This window comes from Pterocles gutturalis, unplaced genomic scaffold (genome assembly GCF_000699245.1).
Source record: "Pterocles gutturalis isolate BGI_N339 unplaced genomic scaffold, ASM69924v1 scaffold23864, whole genome shotgun sequence".
Lineage (NCBI taxonomy): Eukaryota > Metazoa > Chordata > Aves > Pterocliformes > Pteroclidae > Pterocles > Pterocles gutturalis.
In genome coordinates, this window is record NW_010131287.1 from 1 (window position 1) to 20,813 (window position 20,813).

The window sequence follows — 20,813 nt, forward strand, 5'->3', positions numbered from 1 at the left end:
AGGGAGAGCTTCCAGAGGTAACCTGCCAGCTCCAGATTGTTACCCTGCTCCAAAAATAAACCTTCGAAGGGTGACGTGATGGCTTGGTTGCAAAATGCATTAGCAGCTCTCCTGGGAAGTCCGACAGGTTTGCATTCATCGGCTCGGAGCAGAGACCGGCCCGGCCCCCCCCCAGTGGGTGTTCGGTGTCAGTGGCACCCTTTGGGGCTGACCAAACTGGGGATCTTTCAGCTGTCAGATCCTGATATAGCAGCTCTTGTGCTGCTCTGCGTGTGGATCCGTTCGCTCCTGCGAAGCTACAGTTGTTTAAAGACTCTCTCCCAGGGAGATCTGAGCTCTGTAAAAACTCTGCCCTGGTAAAGATAAGCTTGCACACTAAATTCAGCTGGGAATTGTCTCAGAGGCGAAGGCAGAGTGCACCTGCTGGAACATGGCGTTCCTGTTAGCTGCACCTCTGGAATGAAATGCTTGCCCTTCTGTTTTCAGTTTGTAAAAAGGTGTCACATCCTTTGGACTCCTGGTGAGTTGGGGGGTGGCCCGTGGGAGCAGCACTCACGGATTTTTAAGGATTTACTGTATGTTTTCTTTTCCTTTCAGTCTCACTCAGTGGTTTGACACAGCACCGAGCCGGACTTGCCCGCAGTGCAGGATCCAGGTAAAACCATCCCCTCTGTACACCGCTGCATTTCTATGGCACGATGCTCTGCTAAAGGGCACCTGGGAGCTGTGGTCTGGGCCTGTGGTGATGCAAGGAAGAAGTTTGTGGAATGGAGAGAACTTTCTCTCCCCAAAGGCTCAGAGGGTGAGCTCCCCTCAGCCACCCTCCTGCTCAGAAGGGGTGGTCCAAGGGTGCCCTGCCGCTGTCCATATCGTCACTTCTCTAGGAAGGCTCTCTAGATTTTTCACGGCTTTTATTTAGGCCAAGTAAGTGTTGGTGTAATGATAGAAAGAGCTGAAAGGGGTTAATGGGGACGTCAGAGCTGCATTTCTAGAGTACCCTGCTGCTCACCTCTGCACCTGGACGGGATAGCTCAGTCCTTCCTCTGCAGCACTCAGCCCTTTGAGAAAAGCAAAGGCTGGGGAGGGAAGGAAGGATGTGCTCTGCTTCTGAGTGGGGAAGCCAAGGCTTGGGCATCCAGTGCCTTAATCAGAACCTGAACTTCTTTGAAGTCCCTTGTGTCACCAGCCTCGGTGCCGGCAGTAGGCCTTGGCGTGTAGTGGCTGCAGGCGATGTTGCCTCAGACTCAGTGCAGGCTTTTAGCCAGCTGCAGCTTGGGCTTGTTCTGTGTTCATGCTTCTTTCTTCCTCTCAAGGTCTTGGCCCTTAGTTCCTTCCCTGACTTGTTGATTCCCTCTGTTCTTCGCTGCCTCTTACATCTCTGGGTTACCATGGAGTTATCGCGAAATAACATCTTATGTAGCAGTAACTATGCAATTAGCTGGTGTCATGACTGTATATAATACTTAAAACACAAAGCTGTAGCTGCATGGGGGAGGTGTGGAGAGCTATCAAATTCAATTACAGCACCTTCTGCCTGCAGAAAGCAGCACGTACTTCTGTCTTAGGATTTGGCATCATGTTAGCTCAGCGTCAGCTGCTTGGGCCTTAGCTGCCAGAGAACAGACTGCGCTTGATTCAGAAATGCCTGAATCTTTCTGCTGAGGCTCAGGAGCTTGGCTGGAGTCGCACTCTCAAAACTGAGTAGGGGGGCTGCTGATGTGCTGATGAGCCAAAGCAGAGCATCGTTGCTAATGGTGTCGAGCATGTGATCTGACTTGCCTTTCGTGGCCTTGTGACAAGGCGGTGCCTTCTCCCTCGCTGACTGTCTTCCATATCCATTGGGTTTCCACATCTGTGCCCATCAACCTCTTCTGTCTCCTGTGTTTAGGTCAGCAAAAGACACATCATCAATAAGCTGTTTTTTGATGTTGCCTTGGAGGAGCAGACAGCACCGGATGCAGAGACCTTGCAGGTAATTTGATTGGGTCCTTCTTCCATTGTGTGGTGCTTCAGCGTCTTAGAAGTGTTGCCTGGGCTGACAGTCCTCTGACAATAGCTGCTTCCTGAGCTGGTGCTTGCTGTGCTATGCTCGTGTTTCAGACCTAAACACATCAGTGTCTCCTGCCTGTCTCTCTTCTCCCTCTTGGTCCTCACCCAGTCTCAGCTCTGTGGTCAGGAAGTCTCCACGTGGTGGGTTAGAGTTCCCCCTGACCAAATCTCGTGTGGTGACTCAAGAAGCCTCCTCCACTGCTCTTCCTTCTGGTTGTCACCTTTCCTGGAAGCCTCCTGAAGCAGTATTTATTTAAACATCCAACTGCTGCTTCTCCTTTGGATCTCAAAGCCTTGGGGAGGAGGCTACAGATCTTTTCCAAAAGGCAGGAGATGGAAAATCCCAAATGCAATGAACTGCTGCCGTGTCTGTGGCTCAGCTGTGTGTGAGCCCTGCTCACCCCTCTGGAAAGACAGGGCTGTTAGAGGAAGTGCCACCTCCGCATTTCTGTGCGGGTAGGTTTGTTTGCACAGACTGTAAGGCAGTGGGGCAGGGTGGTGATAAAGCCTTGGTTCCCCAAGATGAATTAGGAAAGGGACTGCCTGAAGCTGCACCAGCAGTGGCGAGGCTGGGTCCTTGGCGGGGAACCTGGCTGGAGCTGGGGTGTTGGGTGATGTTCTCCAAGTGCCACCCTTGGGTGCGGAGAGCTGGGGGTGAGCAAGGATGAATGCAGATTGGCTGTTCTGTGTTCTCCTCCTCTGTTTAGTGTGGATGAAGCATGGCTCCTTATGTCTTGGAGTCATCTGTTCCAAAAAGAAAAAAAAAGTAATCAGTTGACCTTGGTGTAATGGGATGCTTGTACCCTCTTGTGTTTAGAATCAGCATGTGCAGCAATTACCATAATTAGCAGTTGCCATGACAATGCTATATGTATATCGTATGTTTTTAAAATAAAGCCAGCCAGACTATAATGTCAGCAGCACTGTCATTCTCAAAGACTGCTAATAAAGAAACTGAAGGCCACAGTATGTGTGCTGAGAAAATGAAAAAGCGTCTCTGGGCACTTGAAGCTGTGTGCCCTAGAAGCAAAGCAACGGCTCGGTGCAGATAAACACTGCCTCTAGTATATATTCAGATCTGTTCTCACAAGTGTAAATAGATGAGTGACTCAGAAATGGGTTGGCTGGAGGAAATTGCCCTAGAAAAGCTTTCTGTTCCCTCTCACCCCCACCCCAGGATCTCAGATGGGTTCCCCCATCCTTCCCCTCCAGGCAGGCTGTGCTGCGGAACTGCTCCCTTGCTCTGGGGCAGGACTGTGGAGCTGCTTCTGCACCAGAGGCTTGATGGCAACTCATCATGCTCCTAGAAGCTTGTTGTGTGGCCGTCAGAGCAACATCCAGCCCTGAGCGTGCGGCTTTCCTGATGAGAGCACTGAGGTCACTGTCGAACAGGAAACAACCAAATATTTTCTGTGTAGATCAGCGTAGTTAGTTTGCATGGTTATTTACTGCTGCATGCACCGATTCAGCTTGCTGCTGGGCTGATGCTGGTTGGTCACCAGTTCCATGTTGTGTGCTGCCTTGTTTCTGGAGGATGTGGAGCACCTTGGAGCATGGGTGACCATCATGGGTGGGATTTAATGTCTGTCTGTACTGGAGTTCTGTCTGCGATGGGGTGTCTGGTTCTGGCCTGGGCAGCAGTTCAGCAAAGCAAAGACATGGTGGGCCATCCCCAGACTCTCTAGAGGCTAAGAAAAGAATTGGTGACATCCTCAGCCAGAAGTGATTTCACCTGAAAAAGTCCCCAAATCCAGGGCTTGTTCCCAGCCACTGCCTGTCCCTCCAAGAGCCTGGGCACAGCGTGGTGCTTGTCTCCGCAATCAACTGGAGCTGTATCTGTGCAGCCTGCAGATGTCCTGAAATGAGCGTTGGGGCTGCTGCCATGAAAAGGTTGGACTGGAGCAAGGGAGTGTGCTGTGATGTGCTAGAAAGCAGAGTTGTCTTGGGGAGACCAGCTTGGGGTGCTCTTCTGAGAGCCAGTCATGCACCCAGTTATACGTGGTTGGAAGAGCTCCCTCATAATCCAAAACCTCTTCCTGTTGTCACAGAATTCTCCAAATTATCTTTTGGCTAATAATTGTCTTTGGTGCTATTCCTCACTCTTGCTTCTGCTCTGAAATATCCACAGTCAAAGGAGTGGTAGGGCTGCTTTTGCTTCCCACCACCAGGCATCAGTTTCGACTGCGACGCCAGAGGGAATGCGGTTCCCCCGAGCAGCTGCAGACCACGGGCTGAACGCTGCAACATGGCTGAGCCTTTCTGGGTGCTCAGCCTGGCTTTATCCTGTATTGCTCTTAAAGATGGTCCTCAGTGGTGAGAGCAGTCTCAGGCTGTTCCCAGAGCAGGAAAAGTGTGAGTTTTGGGGTGTAACACCTCTGGAACCTGACGCTTCCAGTTGTTTGTGATCTGGGGAGCTGGGAGCCCTTCTTCCAAAGCAGACTAGGAGACATCGGCTTGTTCGGCTTGGTGAAAAGGAAGCGGGAGGATTCCTAAAATTCCTGCTGTAAACCTGCTGAGGAGGGTAGAAACCTGGGAGGACAGCTGTCTGTGTGTGGTCAGGATAAACTCATTTCATCTTGGGAAAATGTGGTTTTATAACTCGGGCTGCCAGAGGAGTGAAAACTGGAAGCAGCCTTCAGGAGCAGTGGTGGAGGATGAGGGCTTTCAGATTAAATTGATGAATGAGGTAGCATTACATAGCTGCCCACAGGAGCCCGGGATTTCTTTGGTATCATGCTAATTAGCACATCTTGTGAGTTCGCTAATCGTTCCTGAATAGGACTCTGCGGAAGCAACTTCAGGATAGTTCCTGCAGCAGAGTTAATTCCACGTCAGCCCCCCAGCTGTTGTGCCCCCGGGGGGCAAATCCGAGTCAGCTCTGCCAGACTTTGCATTTAGTCCCTTCTGCTTACCGAGCTTTACATCCCATATTCTCTTTCCTGCCTTCATAGTCGCTAGCAGAGCTTTGCTCTGGTCCTGTCAGAGCCGTGGTCACTGGCAGTGCTATTCTCGGCTCAGATTTGCATGTAGCGTTCCGGGCTGCACAGATTTGTGTGCTCTGCTTCAGCACTGTGTTGGCATTTTGTTGTGGTTTTATTCCACTGCAGTTCCTGCCTGACTTGTTATGTGCTTTCCTCTGCAGTTCTCTAACACAGCTTTTTAAGCCATCCTCTGTTGGCTCTTTCCTGTATATATTTTTCTCTCTCGCCCTGTTTTTTTAATATATATATTATATATAGCCTCTCTTTGTGCCCTCTCTACATTGCCTTTGGCTATTTGCCAGTGTTCATAAGTCATCATATCACTTCATTATCTATAATTTAAACTACGGGGCATTTGCTTCCTCTTTCTGATCCTTAATGAAGCTGTTAAAAACATTTGACTTTCCCCAGACCATTGTGGCACCCAGGAGACATTACCCGCCCGCGGTTTGGTCTGGATTGGTTTATTGGGGATCTGTTTATGGCCATTTGACTGAGCTGTTAGCTCATATCAGCATCCTCAACTGCAGTGACTTTAGTGTCCGTCACAATGCTGGCTGATGCCTTTTGATTGTATTCTTGGATACCTTTGCAGACATTTGGACATGCCCTCCTGTCTCCCACTTGCACCTGAGGGAAGTTCACTTCAGTTCAAAGCGACTCTCAATCCAGTTAGTCTGGCAACATCCCCGTCTTATTGCCTTGTTTAGGTAAAACGGTATCAAAATTGCTCCTGTCTGATTTCCTGTGTTTCCCTGAGAGCCTTCCAAAATTATTCAGCTAAAACAAGATGACTGACAGTGTGAGAAACACAAGGTTGACAAGGCTAAGACAAAACTGGGATCTTCTCTCCCTGCAGAATGCCAGTTGGAGGTGCTCTTTGCGTTCCCTGTGATAGTTACTTGCTGGTTCCCTTCTTAGCCCCTGGCCATGCAAATGTCTTACCGGGAAACCTCCTGGGTCCTTTTGAGATCTGGCGGAAGCTCCTCTGCAGGGCGTTTCCTAATCAAGGTTTCCGTGTTGTGTTTCAGAATGAACTGGACAAGGTGAAGGCTCAGCTGTCCATGAAAGGTGAGTTCCAGCTGCCGGTGGGGGATCGGCAGCCTGCAGTCGGCGGGTCCTGGGCTCTGTGTGTGCTAGGGGCTCTGGCCAGGCCTGAGGAACCCCTCTGTGAAGCTGAGGGCGTGTTGCAGGCTGCAAACTGTTCTGCTGGAGCAGCTTCTTCAGAGCTTTTTCCAAAGCCAGACTACCTACAGCTGACAGAGAAGGAGTCAGCAGCCTGCCCCAGCTCTGCTGTAACTGGGGAGCTCTCTCCAAGTTTAGAGGCAAATATGCAATTTTTTTGCCCCTCTTCCTAATCACAAGCTACAAGAGTACAGCACAGCTCTAGCTGGAGCAGGCTTGCTGAAAGCAAAACCCTTGATTTGCTCACTGGGAAGCTCACAGCTGTATGTGGCAAAGGCTTGTTCCTTCTAACAGATGAGGGGGTAAAAGTGGTGCCCAAAAGCAGCAGTGGGAAGGCTTTGGATTTGTTTGGCTCTTGCAGTGCCACATGTGTTGCGTGAAGAGCAGACGGAGTTCAGTGTGTGCGTTTCCATTTTCCCATCTTTAATTTTAGAGGATGTTTGAGGGAGGCAGGAAAAGCAAAAGCCCTGGAGACTTGTCGATGGGTTTTAAGCATCGTCTGTAGGCAGCCTGTCATCAGAACATGAGTCATGAGCAGCGAAAGGAAAATGTCAGTCTGAGTGACAGAAATCCAAAGACACACTAGCAGAAGGGGAAAAAAAAATCTTTAAAGAATGCTGGGGGCTCACCCACGCCCCGAGAGGCGTTTTTCCTCTGCTTTCCCTGCGTGCACGAGACAGACATGAATAGCCAGTAGATTGAGGATTCGGTCCCTAGCCTGAGAGCAGAATTGGACAGTCTGCACGTCTCTATTCTGAGGCCTGTTCTCTTGCCAGCTTGGTTGAGTTTAGTAACTTGGTAGAGAGCCAGATCTTCTGGGGAAGGTGGCTGGGATTCTTGCTAGGATGTTATCCAAGAAAAACTGCTCGAAGGCCTGCTCATCTTCTCGGCTTCTGGTGAGTAGAGGTTGGATTTGACATTCCCTGTCCCATTCTCTGCTCGTATTGGAAACGAGAAGCTCCTTCCTACCTCCTGCTTCCTTTGCTGTGGGCACTCTGCTCTCTGGTGGTTCATGTGTATAAATTCTTCGCTTGAAGACGGTGCTCTGTGCTGCGTGCTGTAGAGGAGCTGTGTAATTGCCAGTCTCTGATCAGCTGCAAAAGGCTCTGGAGGTGCGGAGCTCTCAGCAGACCCCGCAGGCGCTGTGGGAGGCACTGAATGAGCTGGAAACTCATTCCTGCAGCCTGGGGAGGTTTGACTCCTGCCATCTGCCTCTGGGCAACTGGGAACGGAGGAGGGGAAGCCCTGACTCTTTTGGGGGATGTGAAGTCCCTGCAAATGCAGGGGAGCATCTTCAGGCCGTGCTGCCTCTGGTGAGGAAAGGTTATTCAGATCAATGGAGAAAAAATGCTCTACTCGGAAAGAAATCTGCGTGTCCCTAGCCACCTGCGTGCTGCTGCTGGGATATGTTCTTCTGTTCTTCCCCAGTCCCGTGTGGCTCCTTTACTGTCTGATCAAGCGGTGAAGCTGCACTGCAGGTCATGCTTCTGTGGGAAACGGTGGCACAGTTTGAAACTGGATTGCTTGCAAGGAGAAACAGCTTTTTGGAAAGGCATTGACTAGCTCTCCACTACCATCAGGCTGGAGCCATGCACAATTCTAGCAAAGCCAGAAGATGGTGAGCTGGAGACTTTACCCTGCTCTCAGCAGGGTTAGGCTTGCTGCTTTCCCTCGCTGCCCAACTGCTTCGAGCTTTCCAGTAATGCTGGCTGTTCCCTGCTTAAGTCTGTCAGCTCCTGGTGATGGTTGTTGCTTTGTGAGCTGTTCTTCCCTTGTCTCCACAAAACAAATTGAAATCTGCTGTTGGTTTCCACCACCTCCCTGGTGGTCAGAGGCATGTGTTGTTCCTGGATTGCTTGCGTGGGGAGGGCGAGCAGGTCTCAAAGGTTTCATGACCTGCAAAAAGTGGGCGCTCTGGAGAATCTACTTATGCTGTTGCATGTCCTGTGAAGTCCCCAGGCTTTACTGGAGCTCTTGCTTTGCTGCCTCTTGCCCTTCAACATAGGTGCCGTGGTGAGGGTAGGTGCAGCAGCGTGGTGATGCAGCAGCGTGGTGGTGGATCGCTGTACGCAGCTGCCTGATGGCCCCCGAAGGGCTTCCCCACATGTAAGGCTCCGTGTTGAGAGGATGGGCTGGGGGCTCTGCTTTCCAGCTCTGTCACAGCTCAGTGTGACTTGAAATGTTTTCCTTTTGCAAGCCTGGCTTTGAGAGCATGCAAGAGTTAAGATGCATCAGCTTAATGCTAGCAGGGCTGGTACTGGAAAGCTATTAAAAGGAACTTGTTATCTTTAGTGAAGAATCCTGCTGGCACAGAGAGAAGCAATTGCTCAGTGCAGACCCTGGTGCAGACAGCACTTGGGGACTGGTGATGAGTGGTGTTCCGCAGGGGTTGATATTGGGACTAGTGTTGTTTAACATCTTTGGCAGCAACATGGATGGTGGGATTAAGTGCACTCTCAGCAAGTTTCCTGACAACGCCAAGCTGTGTGGTGCGGTCGACGTGCTAGAGGGAAGGGATGCCATCCAGAGGGACCTGGACAGGCTGGAGAGGTGGGACTGTGCAAACCTCATGGAGTTCAACAAGGCCAAGTGCAAGGTCCTGCACGTGGGTTGGGGCAATCCCAAGCACAGACACAGGCTGGGTGGAGAATGGATAGAGAGCAGCCCTGAGGAGAAGGACGTGGGGGTGTTGGTAGATGAGAAGCTGAACGTGAGCTGGCCATGTGTGGTTGCAGCCTAGAAAGCCAACTGTCCTGGGCTCTATCAGAAGAAGCGTGACCAGCAGGTCAAGGTTAACAGTTTTAAACTGAAAGAGGGAAGATTTAGGTCAGATATTAGGAAGAAATGTTTTCCTGTGCAGGTGGTGAGGCAGTGGCCCAGGTTGTCCAGAGAAGCTCTGGATGCCCCATCCCTGGGAGGGGTTCAAGGCCAGGCTGGATGAGGCTTTGAGCAACCTGGGCTGGTGGGAGGTGTCCCTGCCCATGGCAGGGGGGTGGAACTGGATGGTCTTTGAGGTCCCTTCCAACCCAAACCATTCTGTGATTCTGTGAAATGTCTCTCTGCAGAAATGGCCAACTCCTGGCAGCCTGGAGCCTGAGACTGCCAGCTGTGTCTGTTTGTTGGGCTGCTGCTCCTGTGGGCAGCTCAAGTCTGGGTTACTGGGCCATGGCCTTTTTCTTTTTTTCTTTTGCAGAGAAAGAAAAGCGGGAGTGCCAGGCTGTTGTGGATGGGCTGAGGGACACTCTGGATGTGCGCAATGCCACAATAGAGTCGCTCCAGAAGGTGCTGGGAGAGACAGAGATGCTGTGCTCCTCTCTCAAGGTACCTTTCCCGCCCCTGGCAGGATTTCAGCGCTAATTGTTGCCCAGTTGGTGTTAGCTTTGTTGAAGATCTCTGCAGGCCCTGCTAATAAAGACATTGTGCTGCTGGGATTTTGTATTTGGTGGTTTGAGACTCCTGTATCCTCAATCTCTGAATACCAGAAGGGCAATGTAGCTGGGTTTTCACTTTGGTTTTATGAATTTGAAGCAAGTGGCATCTTGCTCTTGAGGTCCTGAGCACACTCCACCTGGGGGTGATTCAGAGGCAGAAAAGCCAGGCCCGTGGCTTGTGTACTCTGCGTGGTTAAGGCAGAGGTGGCCAGAGTGGGGGAGAGACGCCAGCCCAGCCTGGGGGATGCTGGCTGAGCTGTGCTAATGAAGTGGCAGCACTGATGATAAAGGTAGCAGCATAAACCGAGAGTGCGAGCTGGCCCCAGCGCCCCATTGCCGACACGCTGGCTCCCTGCGGTAGAATGTTCTTCTGAAATGGGTTTAGGCCAGGCGGGATTCAAGGAAAATTAGTTTCTTAGTTTGATTGGAGGAGAAATCAAACTGAAATATATGGAGGGGGAGTTGCAAGCTTCATCTGAGTGGGATTTGATCCAGCTAACTCTCCTGCCTCTGTTCTGTTGCCAGGGCTTTCCTTCGGTTAGGTTAGTGATGTCTGAAGTCCAGGGATCAAATATTCCTGTTGTGTTTCAGCGTGCAGTGACTCAGCGTGCAGTCATGTACTGTGCATAAACAGTGAGTGGAAGAGGGTGAGAGCTTTGTTGGGATGTCTTGTAGCGAGCGGAGCGGCTCTGCCTTGGGTGGTGGGCTGGGCTGGACAGCCCCCACTGTGTGACGGTGACGTGCCTGTCACAAGAAGAAGGGGTTGTAAGCTGGAGGCTGGAAGGCAGCGTAGGGGTCATCTGCACTGCCCAAGATATCTGCTCCTTGGACTACAGGTCTGACCCAACGGCCTAAACTCTTCCTTGGCCCAGGGAGTGCATGCACTGGGGCCGTGGGGTTGTCTTGCTGTGTGCCACCCGCAGCTGGGCTCTTCCTGAGAGGAACCAGTCTGGGAGGTCTGCCTGACACTAGCCATGGGGTGCTGTCATAGGGCAGGAGGAGAGACGTCGTAAGGAATTAATGCCAGACAGGCCTTGCTGTGAGCCAGCACAACTTTTTTTGCCTGACCATGGGATTATTTCCAGTCTACTTGGGTGTAAATGCAGCCGGGGTCTGTACCATGCCAGAGATGCTCCTGGGATTCCAGGTGTACCATTGGCAGGATACTTCTGGTGCTCCCTACTCCTGCAGAAACAATTATGACAGTGGAAGCTGGTGCTTGCTGTTCAACTCAACATCTCTGTGCTTGGCTTTCCTGCCTTGGCACCTCAGGAGGAGGCTCTGTGGTTATCTTGCCTGTTGCAAAACCCTTTGTGTGTGCTTAAGTCCTTTTAATGAAAGCTGGGCAGGGCAGAAGGAATAGGGACCTGGAGGTATCTTTTCTGTGGTGTACAGGGTTTTCCAGCTGAAAGCCAAGTGCTGTCTTATACTGCATCATTAAAGATTAAAGCACTAAACTTCTGCAGTGAAAATACAGGCTTAACTAGCTGTGACGCAGGTCAAGCCCACAGGCTGCGAGCCCTTCCTGTCTTCTGCTAGCCCTGCCGTCTGCTGCTTAACCTTTGCGTGAGAGTTTGCTGCCATTTCAGGCGGTCTGAGGGCAGGGGCTCTGCTCCAGCCTGGCACAAACCCCTGCTCTGGGGATCTGACGCGTAGAGAGCTCTGGTCAGGAAGAGCCAAAGAAGGGCTCTGCTTAAGCAAGAGCAACACGTGAGCCTGCCACGCTGTCCCTCTGCGAAGTCCCAGCAGCTTCACAGACAGCTGTTTGGTTTCTGTGGCAGGAAGCGGATAAAATCCTTCAATTTGTGCACAGAAGGGAGCTTTATGAGGTGATGGTCTTTGGCCAGGCCGCTCCCTGGAGTCAGCACTGTGCTGAAACCAGTCCCAGAGCCTTTTGAAGGTGCTGTGTGAGGTACCCAGGCACACACAAACCTAGACAACACAGATCTAATTCAGGCCAGCTTTCCCCTCTCCCCCGCCACACCGCAGAGCTGTGCTTTTTCAGCTCAGCTGAGGTTTGCCGTTACTGCTGCTGCCTGCTGCTGGAGAGCCTGGGAAGGCGATGGCTGCTGCAGGCTTGCAGCCCCTCCAGGCAGGTGAGAGAAGTGCCCGGGTGGGTGTCTGGTTTGGCTGAAGCCTCTCAGAAGAGACCCACCCTTTTGATTTATTAAATCATTCCGATTTATGCTCCAAGCAGCTAACGGCAAGGAGAATTGGGAGGGTAAAGCAAAGGGATCGGCTGTGCATGGAGGAGGAAGCAATAGCGAGGTTTGCGGGCTGTGGACCCTTCTTGCTCTTGAAAAACAAATTGTCGCCATGCACAGGGCACTGCGCAGCAGAAAGGAGGCTGCGATGCAGTTTCAGCGCCAGACTTGTCTTGCAATTAGCGCTGAGACCATGCTGCGCTTGCAAAGAGCAGAGCGAGGGGTGCAGCGGGGAGGGAGTGAAACTCTCCGTAAGCCTGGGCTGCTGAGGTGCTGATAGCATTAAGAGCCAATGTGTGCTCCCAGCTGCCCGCAGTGCGCATAAGCCAGGATGTTTCTCTAACAATCTCTGGAGCCTTCCTAACGGTCTGCATGTGCTTGCTTCTCTGCAGAAGCAGATGAAATTCCTGGAGCAGCAGCAGGAGGATAACAGAAGTTCAAAGGAGGAGGCCCGCCGCCTGCGAAACAAGCTGAGAACCATGGAGCGGTGAGATTTGGGGCGATCCTGGGCCTCGCGGGCTGGGCTGCGTGCCTCTCCCCTTCTCAGAGAGGGAGGCAGAGGTCCTGCTGTGCCTGCCACAACATCCACCTCCACATGCCGGGTCAGCTTACCCCGTAAGGTGGGAACTGCTGCATTAGCAGGGGGGCCCTTGCCTGTCCGTGCTCTTGCCCCGACAGCTGCCCTCCCCAAACAGCAGCAAGCCGTGGTACTGCGTGCAGCCTGGCTGCATCTCTAGGGCTCTGAGCGTGGCAATGTGCTGTTCCATTCCTCTTATCAGGGGGCTCTGGGGCAAAATCCCAGCCCAGGAGCAGTCAGCCTCAGGGCTATAGGGGCCAAGAGCCAGGATGTTGGCCCTATGTGCAGCGTGTGTGTGTGCAGCTGCCCCTCCTCTAGACTGTCCATATAGTGCTACTGTTCCCTAGCAAAAAGCCCTGCTGGTGGTGGGGCAGTCGTGTCTCTTCCCCCGCGACATCCAGAGTGCCTGCACAGCAGGAGCTTAGCTTGCACCAGCTCCTCGGGGGGAAGCAGGGCTCCGGTCTCTTCCCCAGCTCTGCTGGTGACTCACGAGCTGAGGGTACTTTTATTTTTTTGTGCAGGATTGAGCTGTTGCTTCAGAGCCAGCGCCCTGAAGTGGAGGAGATGATCAGAGAGATGGGAGTGGGGCAGGCAGCAGTGGAACAGCTTGCGATCTACTGCGTCTCGCTGAAAAAGTAGGTGCTGCAGCCTCGGCACAGCCAGTTCATGCTGTCCTGCGTGTGCCCAGGGAGAACCTTCTGCCCAGTGCTGGCAGGCACACAGGCTCTGCGGGGCTATCACTGCCTGTTTGGGCCTCCACTGGGTTTTGACTGACAGATCCTGGGGACCTAGATTGGAGCCCGTCACACTGAACTGTTCCTATTGTCACTGTAGTGTCACGCGTGTCACCATGGGAACTGTCTCCAGAGTTGTCAGTGCACCTGTGAGGTGATGCTTATTGTTCCGTTCGTTCTCCTCTCATGCCTGGGGAAAAATGAGTGGATGAGGGGCTCCGGGTTGTACCCTCAGCTGCCTTGCACTGTGCAGCTGTGGCCTCGAGTGCTCTCCAGCAAGGCGAGTCTGCAGTGCTGCCCTCTCCTACCTGGAAATCCATCTGGTCCTGCTGGGCAAAACCACAGCTTCTTTAGGTCTGTTCTGATGGCAGCTGAATAATTGCAGCTGTGATACAAAGCTGTAATGAGGCAAGTGTCCCTGTGGTGTAATTGGGAATGAATGTGCCTCACCAATAGTGTGAACTCTCTGAAAAGTCGCCTAAAGCAAAGTCCTCTGTTTGCTGCCAGCGCGGAGGCTTCTCTTGTCTGTCTTTTCCATCGACAACTGAAATGTCTCTGGATCCGGTTTCCATTTTGCTGGTGGATTCTGTTCATGCCCTGTTCTCGGGCATGGTGTCCCATGCAGCTTTTTTTCTCCACCGTGGTGTAGCAGTATGTTTGACACACTGTTGGTCAGTGTTGGTACACCCAACTCTGTTCCCTGAAGGGCTTTGCATCTCCTGGGTTTTCTCTGGTGGCTCTGCAGTTGCAGAACTTTAATTAAAGGGTCTTGGCTTGTCTCTGAAAGGTGGTAACTCAATCCTCTTGCAAACAGCATGACTCTTCTTGTCTCTTTGCAGGGAATATGAAAACTTGAAGGAGGCTCGGAAGATCTCTAGTGAGATGACAGAGAAGCTAAAGAAGGAGCTGTTTTCTCTCAATAGCAAGGTAAAGGAAGCCAGGATGACATCTGGTCTGTAGATCCCTGTCGATAACTGTCCCCCAAGCCCTCTGCAGTGACTCCCACCCATGCTGAGCACTACTCGAGTGGTAGGGGTGGTGTGGAAGTGCCAGGCTGGGGTTTCTGGGTCAGGGCACGATGCTGCGGTGAGTTAGCAGCTCATGGGCAGTTGTCAGGAGTGCAGTCTCCAGGGACACTGCCCAGGCAACGTGTTCAGAGCCAGCCGTGGTTTGGCCGGGAGCCTGGGCTGGAAGGCAGTAGCACGCAGGTGCTCCGTTGCTTCTGCTGGGCTCTGGAAGCAGCACTGCCTTCATCCTGCCACACTGCCCAGCAGGAGCTAGCTCAGCTGCCAGCCCCGCACTGATACAGAATTGGGCCTGAGGAAAGGTGGGAAGGGGTTTGGAGCTAGCAGCGGTTGAGCAGGGCTTAGCCCTGCCTTGGCACAACTGCAGTCACACCCAGCCTTGTGCCTTCAGCCGACTGAACTGGGCCCAGGCAGGAGAGGTCCCCGAGGTGTGGGGAGGACACACAGGTGGCTGGTCCTGACCTGGTGCAGAGCTTGGAGCTGCTGACATGCCTGTGTGGCTGTGCTCCCCCTGCTCCAGGCCTGGCTGGAATCACTTTCTGGCCGTTCTGGTACAAGTCCCTGTGAGAAGAGTGTGTGTGTAGCCTTGCTCTCCAGCATGCAGGTGTTCCTGGGGGCATGCCCGCTTCCAGGCTCACAAAGTGGGAGACTGTGGGTGGATTTGGCCTATTTTTGTTACCAGTCGTAGCCGTTGTTGTGCCCTCAAATGGAGAGGAAGGTTCTCGGATTGCTGTGCTGCTCCCCAAGCAATTTAACCCCCTACAAAAGGTGCTGCTGCTGGAATCAGCCTGCTTCTGGCTGAGCCAGTGCCAAACTGCAATCCCCGGCTTTGGTCAGGAAGGATGCGAGTCAGTGCTCTCAGGGCTCCAGGCTGGGCTGATGGAGAGCTGACTGTACCAATGCTTCGTGGGCTGGCCCAGAGTCCTGGACCTGCAGAAGTCTCTGATGTGGTGGCAGTCTGCTTCTCGACCCCTGCTCCTGGCATGCTTCCCTGTTGAATCAGGCTTGTCCGTGTGCCAGCGCTGCTGATGCACAACCATCCTCCAGCCTGTGGGTTGTAATTCCTGTCCTCTGGTGTGTCCAAAGTCCCGCAGGAATTCAGAATGCAGCCACCAAGCGTTAAAGCAGGAAAAAGCTGTCACCATCAGGTATAAATGCTGGGGAAATGCTGTAGGAAGGTTTGTGCTGGGCAAGCAGCCCTGGAGATCCCTCTGCAGGCAGCTGGAGGAAATGGGCAGGCATTGCATTGCTCTGATACAGGAGAGATTGGTCAGACTCCCACAGGAAAACTGAGCCCTGGAACAGAGGAAAGTAGCATGTGCTGCAGAACATACTGCTCTTGTGGGGGATCTGCAGCCTCCCGTACCTACGGGTTGTAACCAGCACTCTGCTGTTTGGGGGTGTTTCTTCTGCAGCTGCAGAAAACCGTGTCGGAGTTGGAGAAGACAGAGGAGGAGTTAAAAAGCACCCAGAAGGATCTGAAGAATGCGGACAAGGAGATCTTGGTGAGAATATAATTCCTCTGTCTGCAGTAACTGGCAGCTGGCCATGGCCTGCAGCTGCAAAGACAGGAGTTATGCTGGCTCTTGCTCAGCAGCTAGGTTACCCAGCCCACCCTACCTCTCTCATCTGCCCCACCTGTGAGCTCCACTTGATGCTGATTTACGGAAAGGGGGAAAAGTATCTGCTACTTAATCTTTCCTTATCATGCTGTCTGCTTTCCCCTTTCCCTCCAGAGTTTGAAGAAGAAGATAGACATCCTGCAGGATACTCTGAAAGTCCCATCTGTAACCAGAGAGACACTCAGTCGACTAGTCCTTGAAAGGTTAGTGAAGCGCATCCTCAGACACAGGCTAAGGATGGAGGTGGCAGGTCCAAAGTAAGAGCTGACAGTTTAACTAGCTGGGGAGGCAGAGATGTGCTAGTCTGGCAGGTATTGCACTAGCGCAGTTATCTTACTCCTTGTATCCTATTTTGGTTTTTTCCTTCTTGCTGACAAGACAGTGGTTAGTTTACCTGGAATAAGTGTGTGTTTTGGAGGGTTTGGTTCTCTCTGCCACTATGTCCTGCCAGGGAAATACCCCTGAAGCTGTTCTGCGTGCCTCAGAGTCGGCCTTCCAGTGAGTGTGCCCTGGTGTATGGGGACTGGAGATCATTGCCAGGCAGAGGAACTTAGCCTGAAAAATGGCATATTTTACATTTTTATCAAGCCCTTTCTTTGGAGGAGCCTGTGCTGTTACCCCAGTGCAGCAAGGTGGGTTGTGGACACAGAGCAGCATTGTGCTGCTGTTATAGCACAGGCCATTCGAGGGTGAATAGTAGTTTGGGACATTGACTATCAACTGGGATTTGGATTGTCCTTTCTGTAATTTGTACGCAGAAAGGGGCTCTGATCATGGTCCCACTGCTGCCTTACGTCTTAATCACATAGTGTGCAGCTCTGTCTTCCTCTCGTCTGCTGGATGGCAGGCGGTGACGTCCCGATGGCTGACACTTTGCATGGCCTTGCAGCCCTGCTCCTGTGGAACTGCAGCACCCGAAGCTCCACCGCCCGGCCCACAGCGATGAGATCAACCTAGATGCTGCTTTTGATGTGGACACCCCCGAGCATCAACCCTGCAGATCCCTCTCCAACCCTGCAAAAAGGCAGAAGCTGGATAAAAAGCCGTGAGTTTTCCCTCCTCCTTCTGCTTCTAAAGGAGATCAAAGTCGTGCTGCTTTGGAAGTTGCTGCGTGAGATCAGATAGCTCTCCAGCTGTCTGATGTTGTGCTGCAAGTTTTGTCGTCATTCGCTTGGCCTTGTCTGTCCTTGCCAGCTGCACTTGAACAATAAATCTCTGCTGATTTGTTCCTTGGGGTTCTTACAGGCCTCCCGTGGTAAATCTGGCGAAGAAAGTTCTGAAGGAAACAGTGGAGGTAAAAGGACTAATCTTGATTTTTCTGTATCACTTCTTTGATTCTGCTCTTAATAAGCCTGGGATAAAGGACCCATTTTCTCCATGTAGGAGATGCTGTGACTGTTGACTGGCCCATCTATAGAACCACAGTACATGCTTCAAAGTGCTTTGCTTGACAGTCTCCTAGAAACACTGTATTGCTGCCTCGGGCATCCCGGAGCTGGGCAGGAGAGGGAGGATGGGGACTCACGTGCTGTTTGCTGATTATCCTGCCTCAGATGTGCTTGGCAAACACATCGTGGGGCTGACTACAAAGGACTGTGGGGGGCCAAGGGAGCTGTGTTCCCAGCCTGGCTGGGTGCAGTGTCCTGCCTCTGAGGCACTGCTCCACGTGAGCCCCAGTGGGAGGTTTGAAGCTGCTGTTCTTTGGCCTGACGTGTGGTATGGCAGTGATGGTATGGCAGTGATTATTACCCCAAATAGCTGTCTGTGTTATTAGTGCTCTCTGTGTGTGGACTAAATTCAGCAGGTCATGCTGGTTAAAGGGCTTTTCTCATCATTTTGTGGGACAGAACTGGGCAGATGATCTGGAGGATGATGCTCTTAAAGGACTCTTGCCAGCTTTCATCAGAAACTCTGTCCTCTCCAAGAAGCCATCTTCGGGGAGCTTGCTGGGTCCCCACAAGAACGTGGGCACTGTGAGTATGACTGTCTGGTTGGTGAGCTTGTCGAGGGCTGGCACTGCACGCCTCTGTCCTGAAGTGACCCTGCAGGAGGAAGCCAATGAGGCTTTTATCTTGCCACGTAGGGTGTGCAGAAAATAAATCTTGGAGGACAACCTGGCTATTTCCCAGTCCTGCAGAGCTCCAGGGATGACAGATGCTCATTCCCTTCATGGCAGTAGGTTAAATAGACCTCCATGTCCCATTCCTCCACCTTCTTGGAGCTTTGGGTCTTTTCCTCATATTCCTCCATCCCAGTGACAAACTCCTAAGCCTTCCCACTGCTTGGAAGGCTCAACTTACTTAAGAAAGTGCCCAAGATACCCAAACTTTACTAATACCCTTGGGTCTGCCTTTTTCCAAAGGTCAGGGCTTAGCAGTAGTGAGTGTTTCCTGGTGCTTGTAACCCCTCCTCAGAACCTGTGGCCTGCCAGGCTCCCCCTTCCCCATCACCCACATGAGGAGAGGCAGCCAAGGCTCTGGTGCTGCTGCTCCAGGCTCATTTCTCTCTCTCTCTCTCTCTCTCTCTCTCCTAGGTGAGGGTGGGGTACAATGGCTTGGGAGGCAGAACAAAGTTCATCCAGCCTGTATCCTTTCCTGCAGCTCGCATGGCAGTAGTGGGGACCTCACCTCTGTTCCTCCTCTTCTGTCTCAGCCATCCTGGGGAGTCCTGCCCCCTCATCAACCACAAATGGGCTGGGATCCTGAAGGAACCATCAGATTTCTCTCTGTCTGACTCTGAACAAGTCTGAGCTTAGCAAAGGCATCAAGAACCTGAACTCACTGAGAGCGTTATCAGTGGTGGGTCACCCAGAGCAGCGTATCAGCTAGAAATCAGTGCAATTTGCAGGGGCTGCCTGTGCCCTTGGGCTCTCTGAGCAGCAGTGCAGCCCCTTTCTGGCTGTGTCGCTGCCAGCCCGTGCAGCCTAAGCCTTCGTTCCTGCAGGACACTGCTGCTCTGCTGTGCCTGTCCTGCTAGGCAGCCCTGCAGCAAGCGAGGAGTGGCTGGGCTGAGCTCACCCCACAAGTGGGGAGCTCCTCTGACCCCCCACTCCGCATGCAGGAGCAGTGTCCCCTCCCCTGCAGAGGAGGCTGTCCCTTGCCTGCCCTCCCCAGGTAGTGCTTTCACAGGGGTGTGTGCTGCATCTACAGCTCTGACACCACTGGAGCTCCTGGTGCTGGTTTTCAGAGGTTTTTTAGCTCTTGTAGAAAACCAGGAGGCTGAAGCAGAGAAGCAGCTATCAGCCAGAAGGTGTAACCTGCTGGGAAGCCTTGTGCTGCTGTTCCTGTGGCCTTGCTGTGGCAGGGTGGAGGTGCCCAACAGCAAGGAGATGCTTGAGCAGATCTCTGGAGCCAGCAGTGCCCGTGCTGCTGGCCTGAGGTGAAGGTGCCCCCGTGCTGCCTCACACACACGGCTGATGGAGGAGCAGCTCCTTTTGCTAAGCCCGAGTGCTGCAGTTGTGCTGGTTTGTGTCACCCTGCGGTTCTGCTAGCACGGCCTGCACCTGCCTTTCAGTGCTGCAGGTTTTGTTTGTACCACTTGGGTGTCTGAATGGCATGTGGGTTCAGAGGGACTTGCTGCTCTACGGGCTTCTCTCTTGGGGTTGCCCAGCTCTGGGAGGCTGCGGGCTGTGCCTGCTGTGCCTTTCCCTGCACAGTCTCCTGGCTCTGACACGCAGGATGGATATCAAAGCTCTGATGGATGTGCTTGAACACTGTTTTGTGTGCCGGGGGTAGCACAGAAGTGAGCAGCATTCCTTGACTCATGGGACAGGAGCATGCCTGAGCTCTGCTGCTGGGAGTAGGGGCAAAGCCCAGCCTGTCTTTCAGGGACTTTTTCTGTGGGTGCAAATGTATGGCCAGGTCCCAGGTCTGCAGTTCAGGCTGGGGTGCAGCAGGTATCGGATCACTTGAGTCCCAGGACATCAGTCTGTACTTTCCTTGACGCTTTTACCTTCAGACAAACCTGGCGGAAATCCGTCCGTTAGCAGTGAGGAGCAAGAAGAAGAATGTCTCCAGGTCTGTGTCTGCGGCTCCCTCTGCTTCTTCCTCCAGCAGCAGCCAAGCCAGACTGGACAGTTTCCTGCAGTGAGCCCCTGCCTTCCCGGGGAGCAACTGGGCAGGGTGGCCGCAGGGCAGAACGCGATCACCCAGGGCCTGGCATGGAGCAACGTGGAACCTCTGCGCAGGGCTGTCTGCCAAGTACCGGTGCTGCCCTGGGGTGAGACGGGCTGCCCTGGGGACAATCCTGGGTTTGCAGCAAGCTCCAGGAGACCAAGTCCCCCTGGCTATTGCTTGGACTGGTTTTCCCCCCTCATTTTACCCCTCCCTCCTCCTATTTTCATGCAGAATAAACAGGGTTTTCTCATCTCCTGGCCTGCTCAGAGCTCTGCAGTTGCTGCTGTTGAGCTCTCAGACATCAGGTGGAGCTGCGCTGCTGGATGCAGCCGCCAGCTGGAGATGCGGGATGGGGATCTGGGATGTCAGTCTGGAGCAGGAGCAGGGAGAAGGGCCCTGGGCCAGCTCTACGCCTGGTATAAATAGTTCAAAGAAAGTTTCCTGGAGGAAAAAGTGTGCTTACGGCAGAGCAGCCCTGGCCTGTGTTGCTGCAGGGTGGCTGTATGTGCATCGTCCAGTTAAACATCTTTCCTCTTGCAGTGAGACCCACAGACAAGCCTGGGGGATGCTCTGCCTTGCCCTGTTTTGGGCCATGAAGTCCCCTGTATTTTTGCAGATTTGGCACTGAAATTGACTGGGGAAGGAGGGTGTTGGGGTGTCCCCCTGCCTGTCTTGGAAACAGGGAGATCAGTGTGCTGATCTCTGTTCTTGGCATGTGTTGGTGTGAAATGCATTTGTATTTATGTTTTTCTAATGGGATTGTAAGGGGGTTTGTTCTCTTGAAATTGGTCTGCCTGGCAATTTGAGGCTTTGGAAGGGCCTGAAGATGTGCTGGAGAATGGCTCCCCTGAGGGGAGGGGGTAACTGATGGAGGTGAACCTCCTCTGGGG

At 52.8% G+C, this 20,813-nt stretch overlaps 1 protein-coding gene across 1 annotated transcript; it reads left to right on the forward strand.

The window, feature by feature from the left end:
- Positions 1–486: 486 nt before the first annotated feature.
- TRAIP (TRAF interacting protein) lies at positions 487–19,897 on the forward strand (the record flags this gene model as incomplete). The annotated part of the gene is made up of 15 exons (XM_010080573.1): positions 487–520; positions 598–655; positions 1,889–1,972; positions 6,062–6,101; positions 9,409–9,536; positions 12,243–12,337; positions 12,949–13,062; positions 14,001–14,088; positions 15,602–15,691; positions 15,923–16,011; positions 16,698–16,853; positions 17,054–17,102; positions 17,656–17,781; positions 18,342–18,392; positions 19,766–19,897. Coding segments are annotated over 15 exons (1,334 nt in total), but the record flags the coding sequence as incomplete, so codon positions are not given.
- Positions 19,898–20,813: the final 916 nt, after the last annotated feature.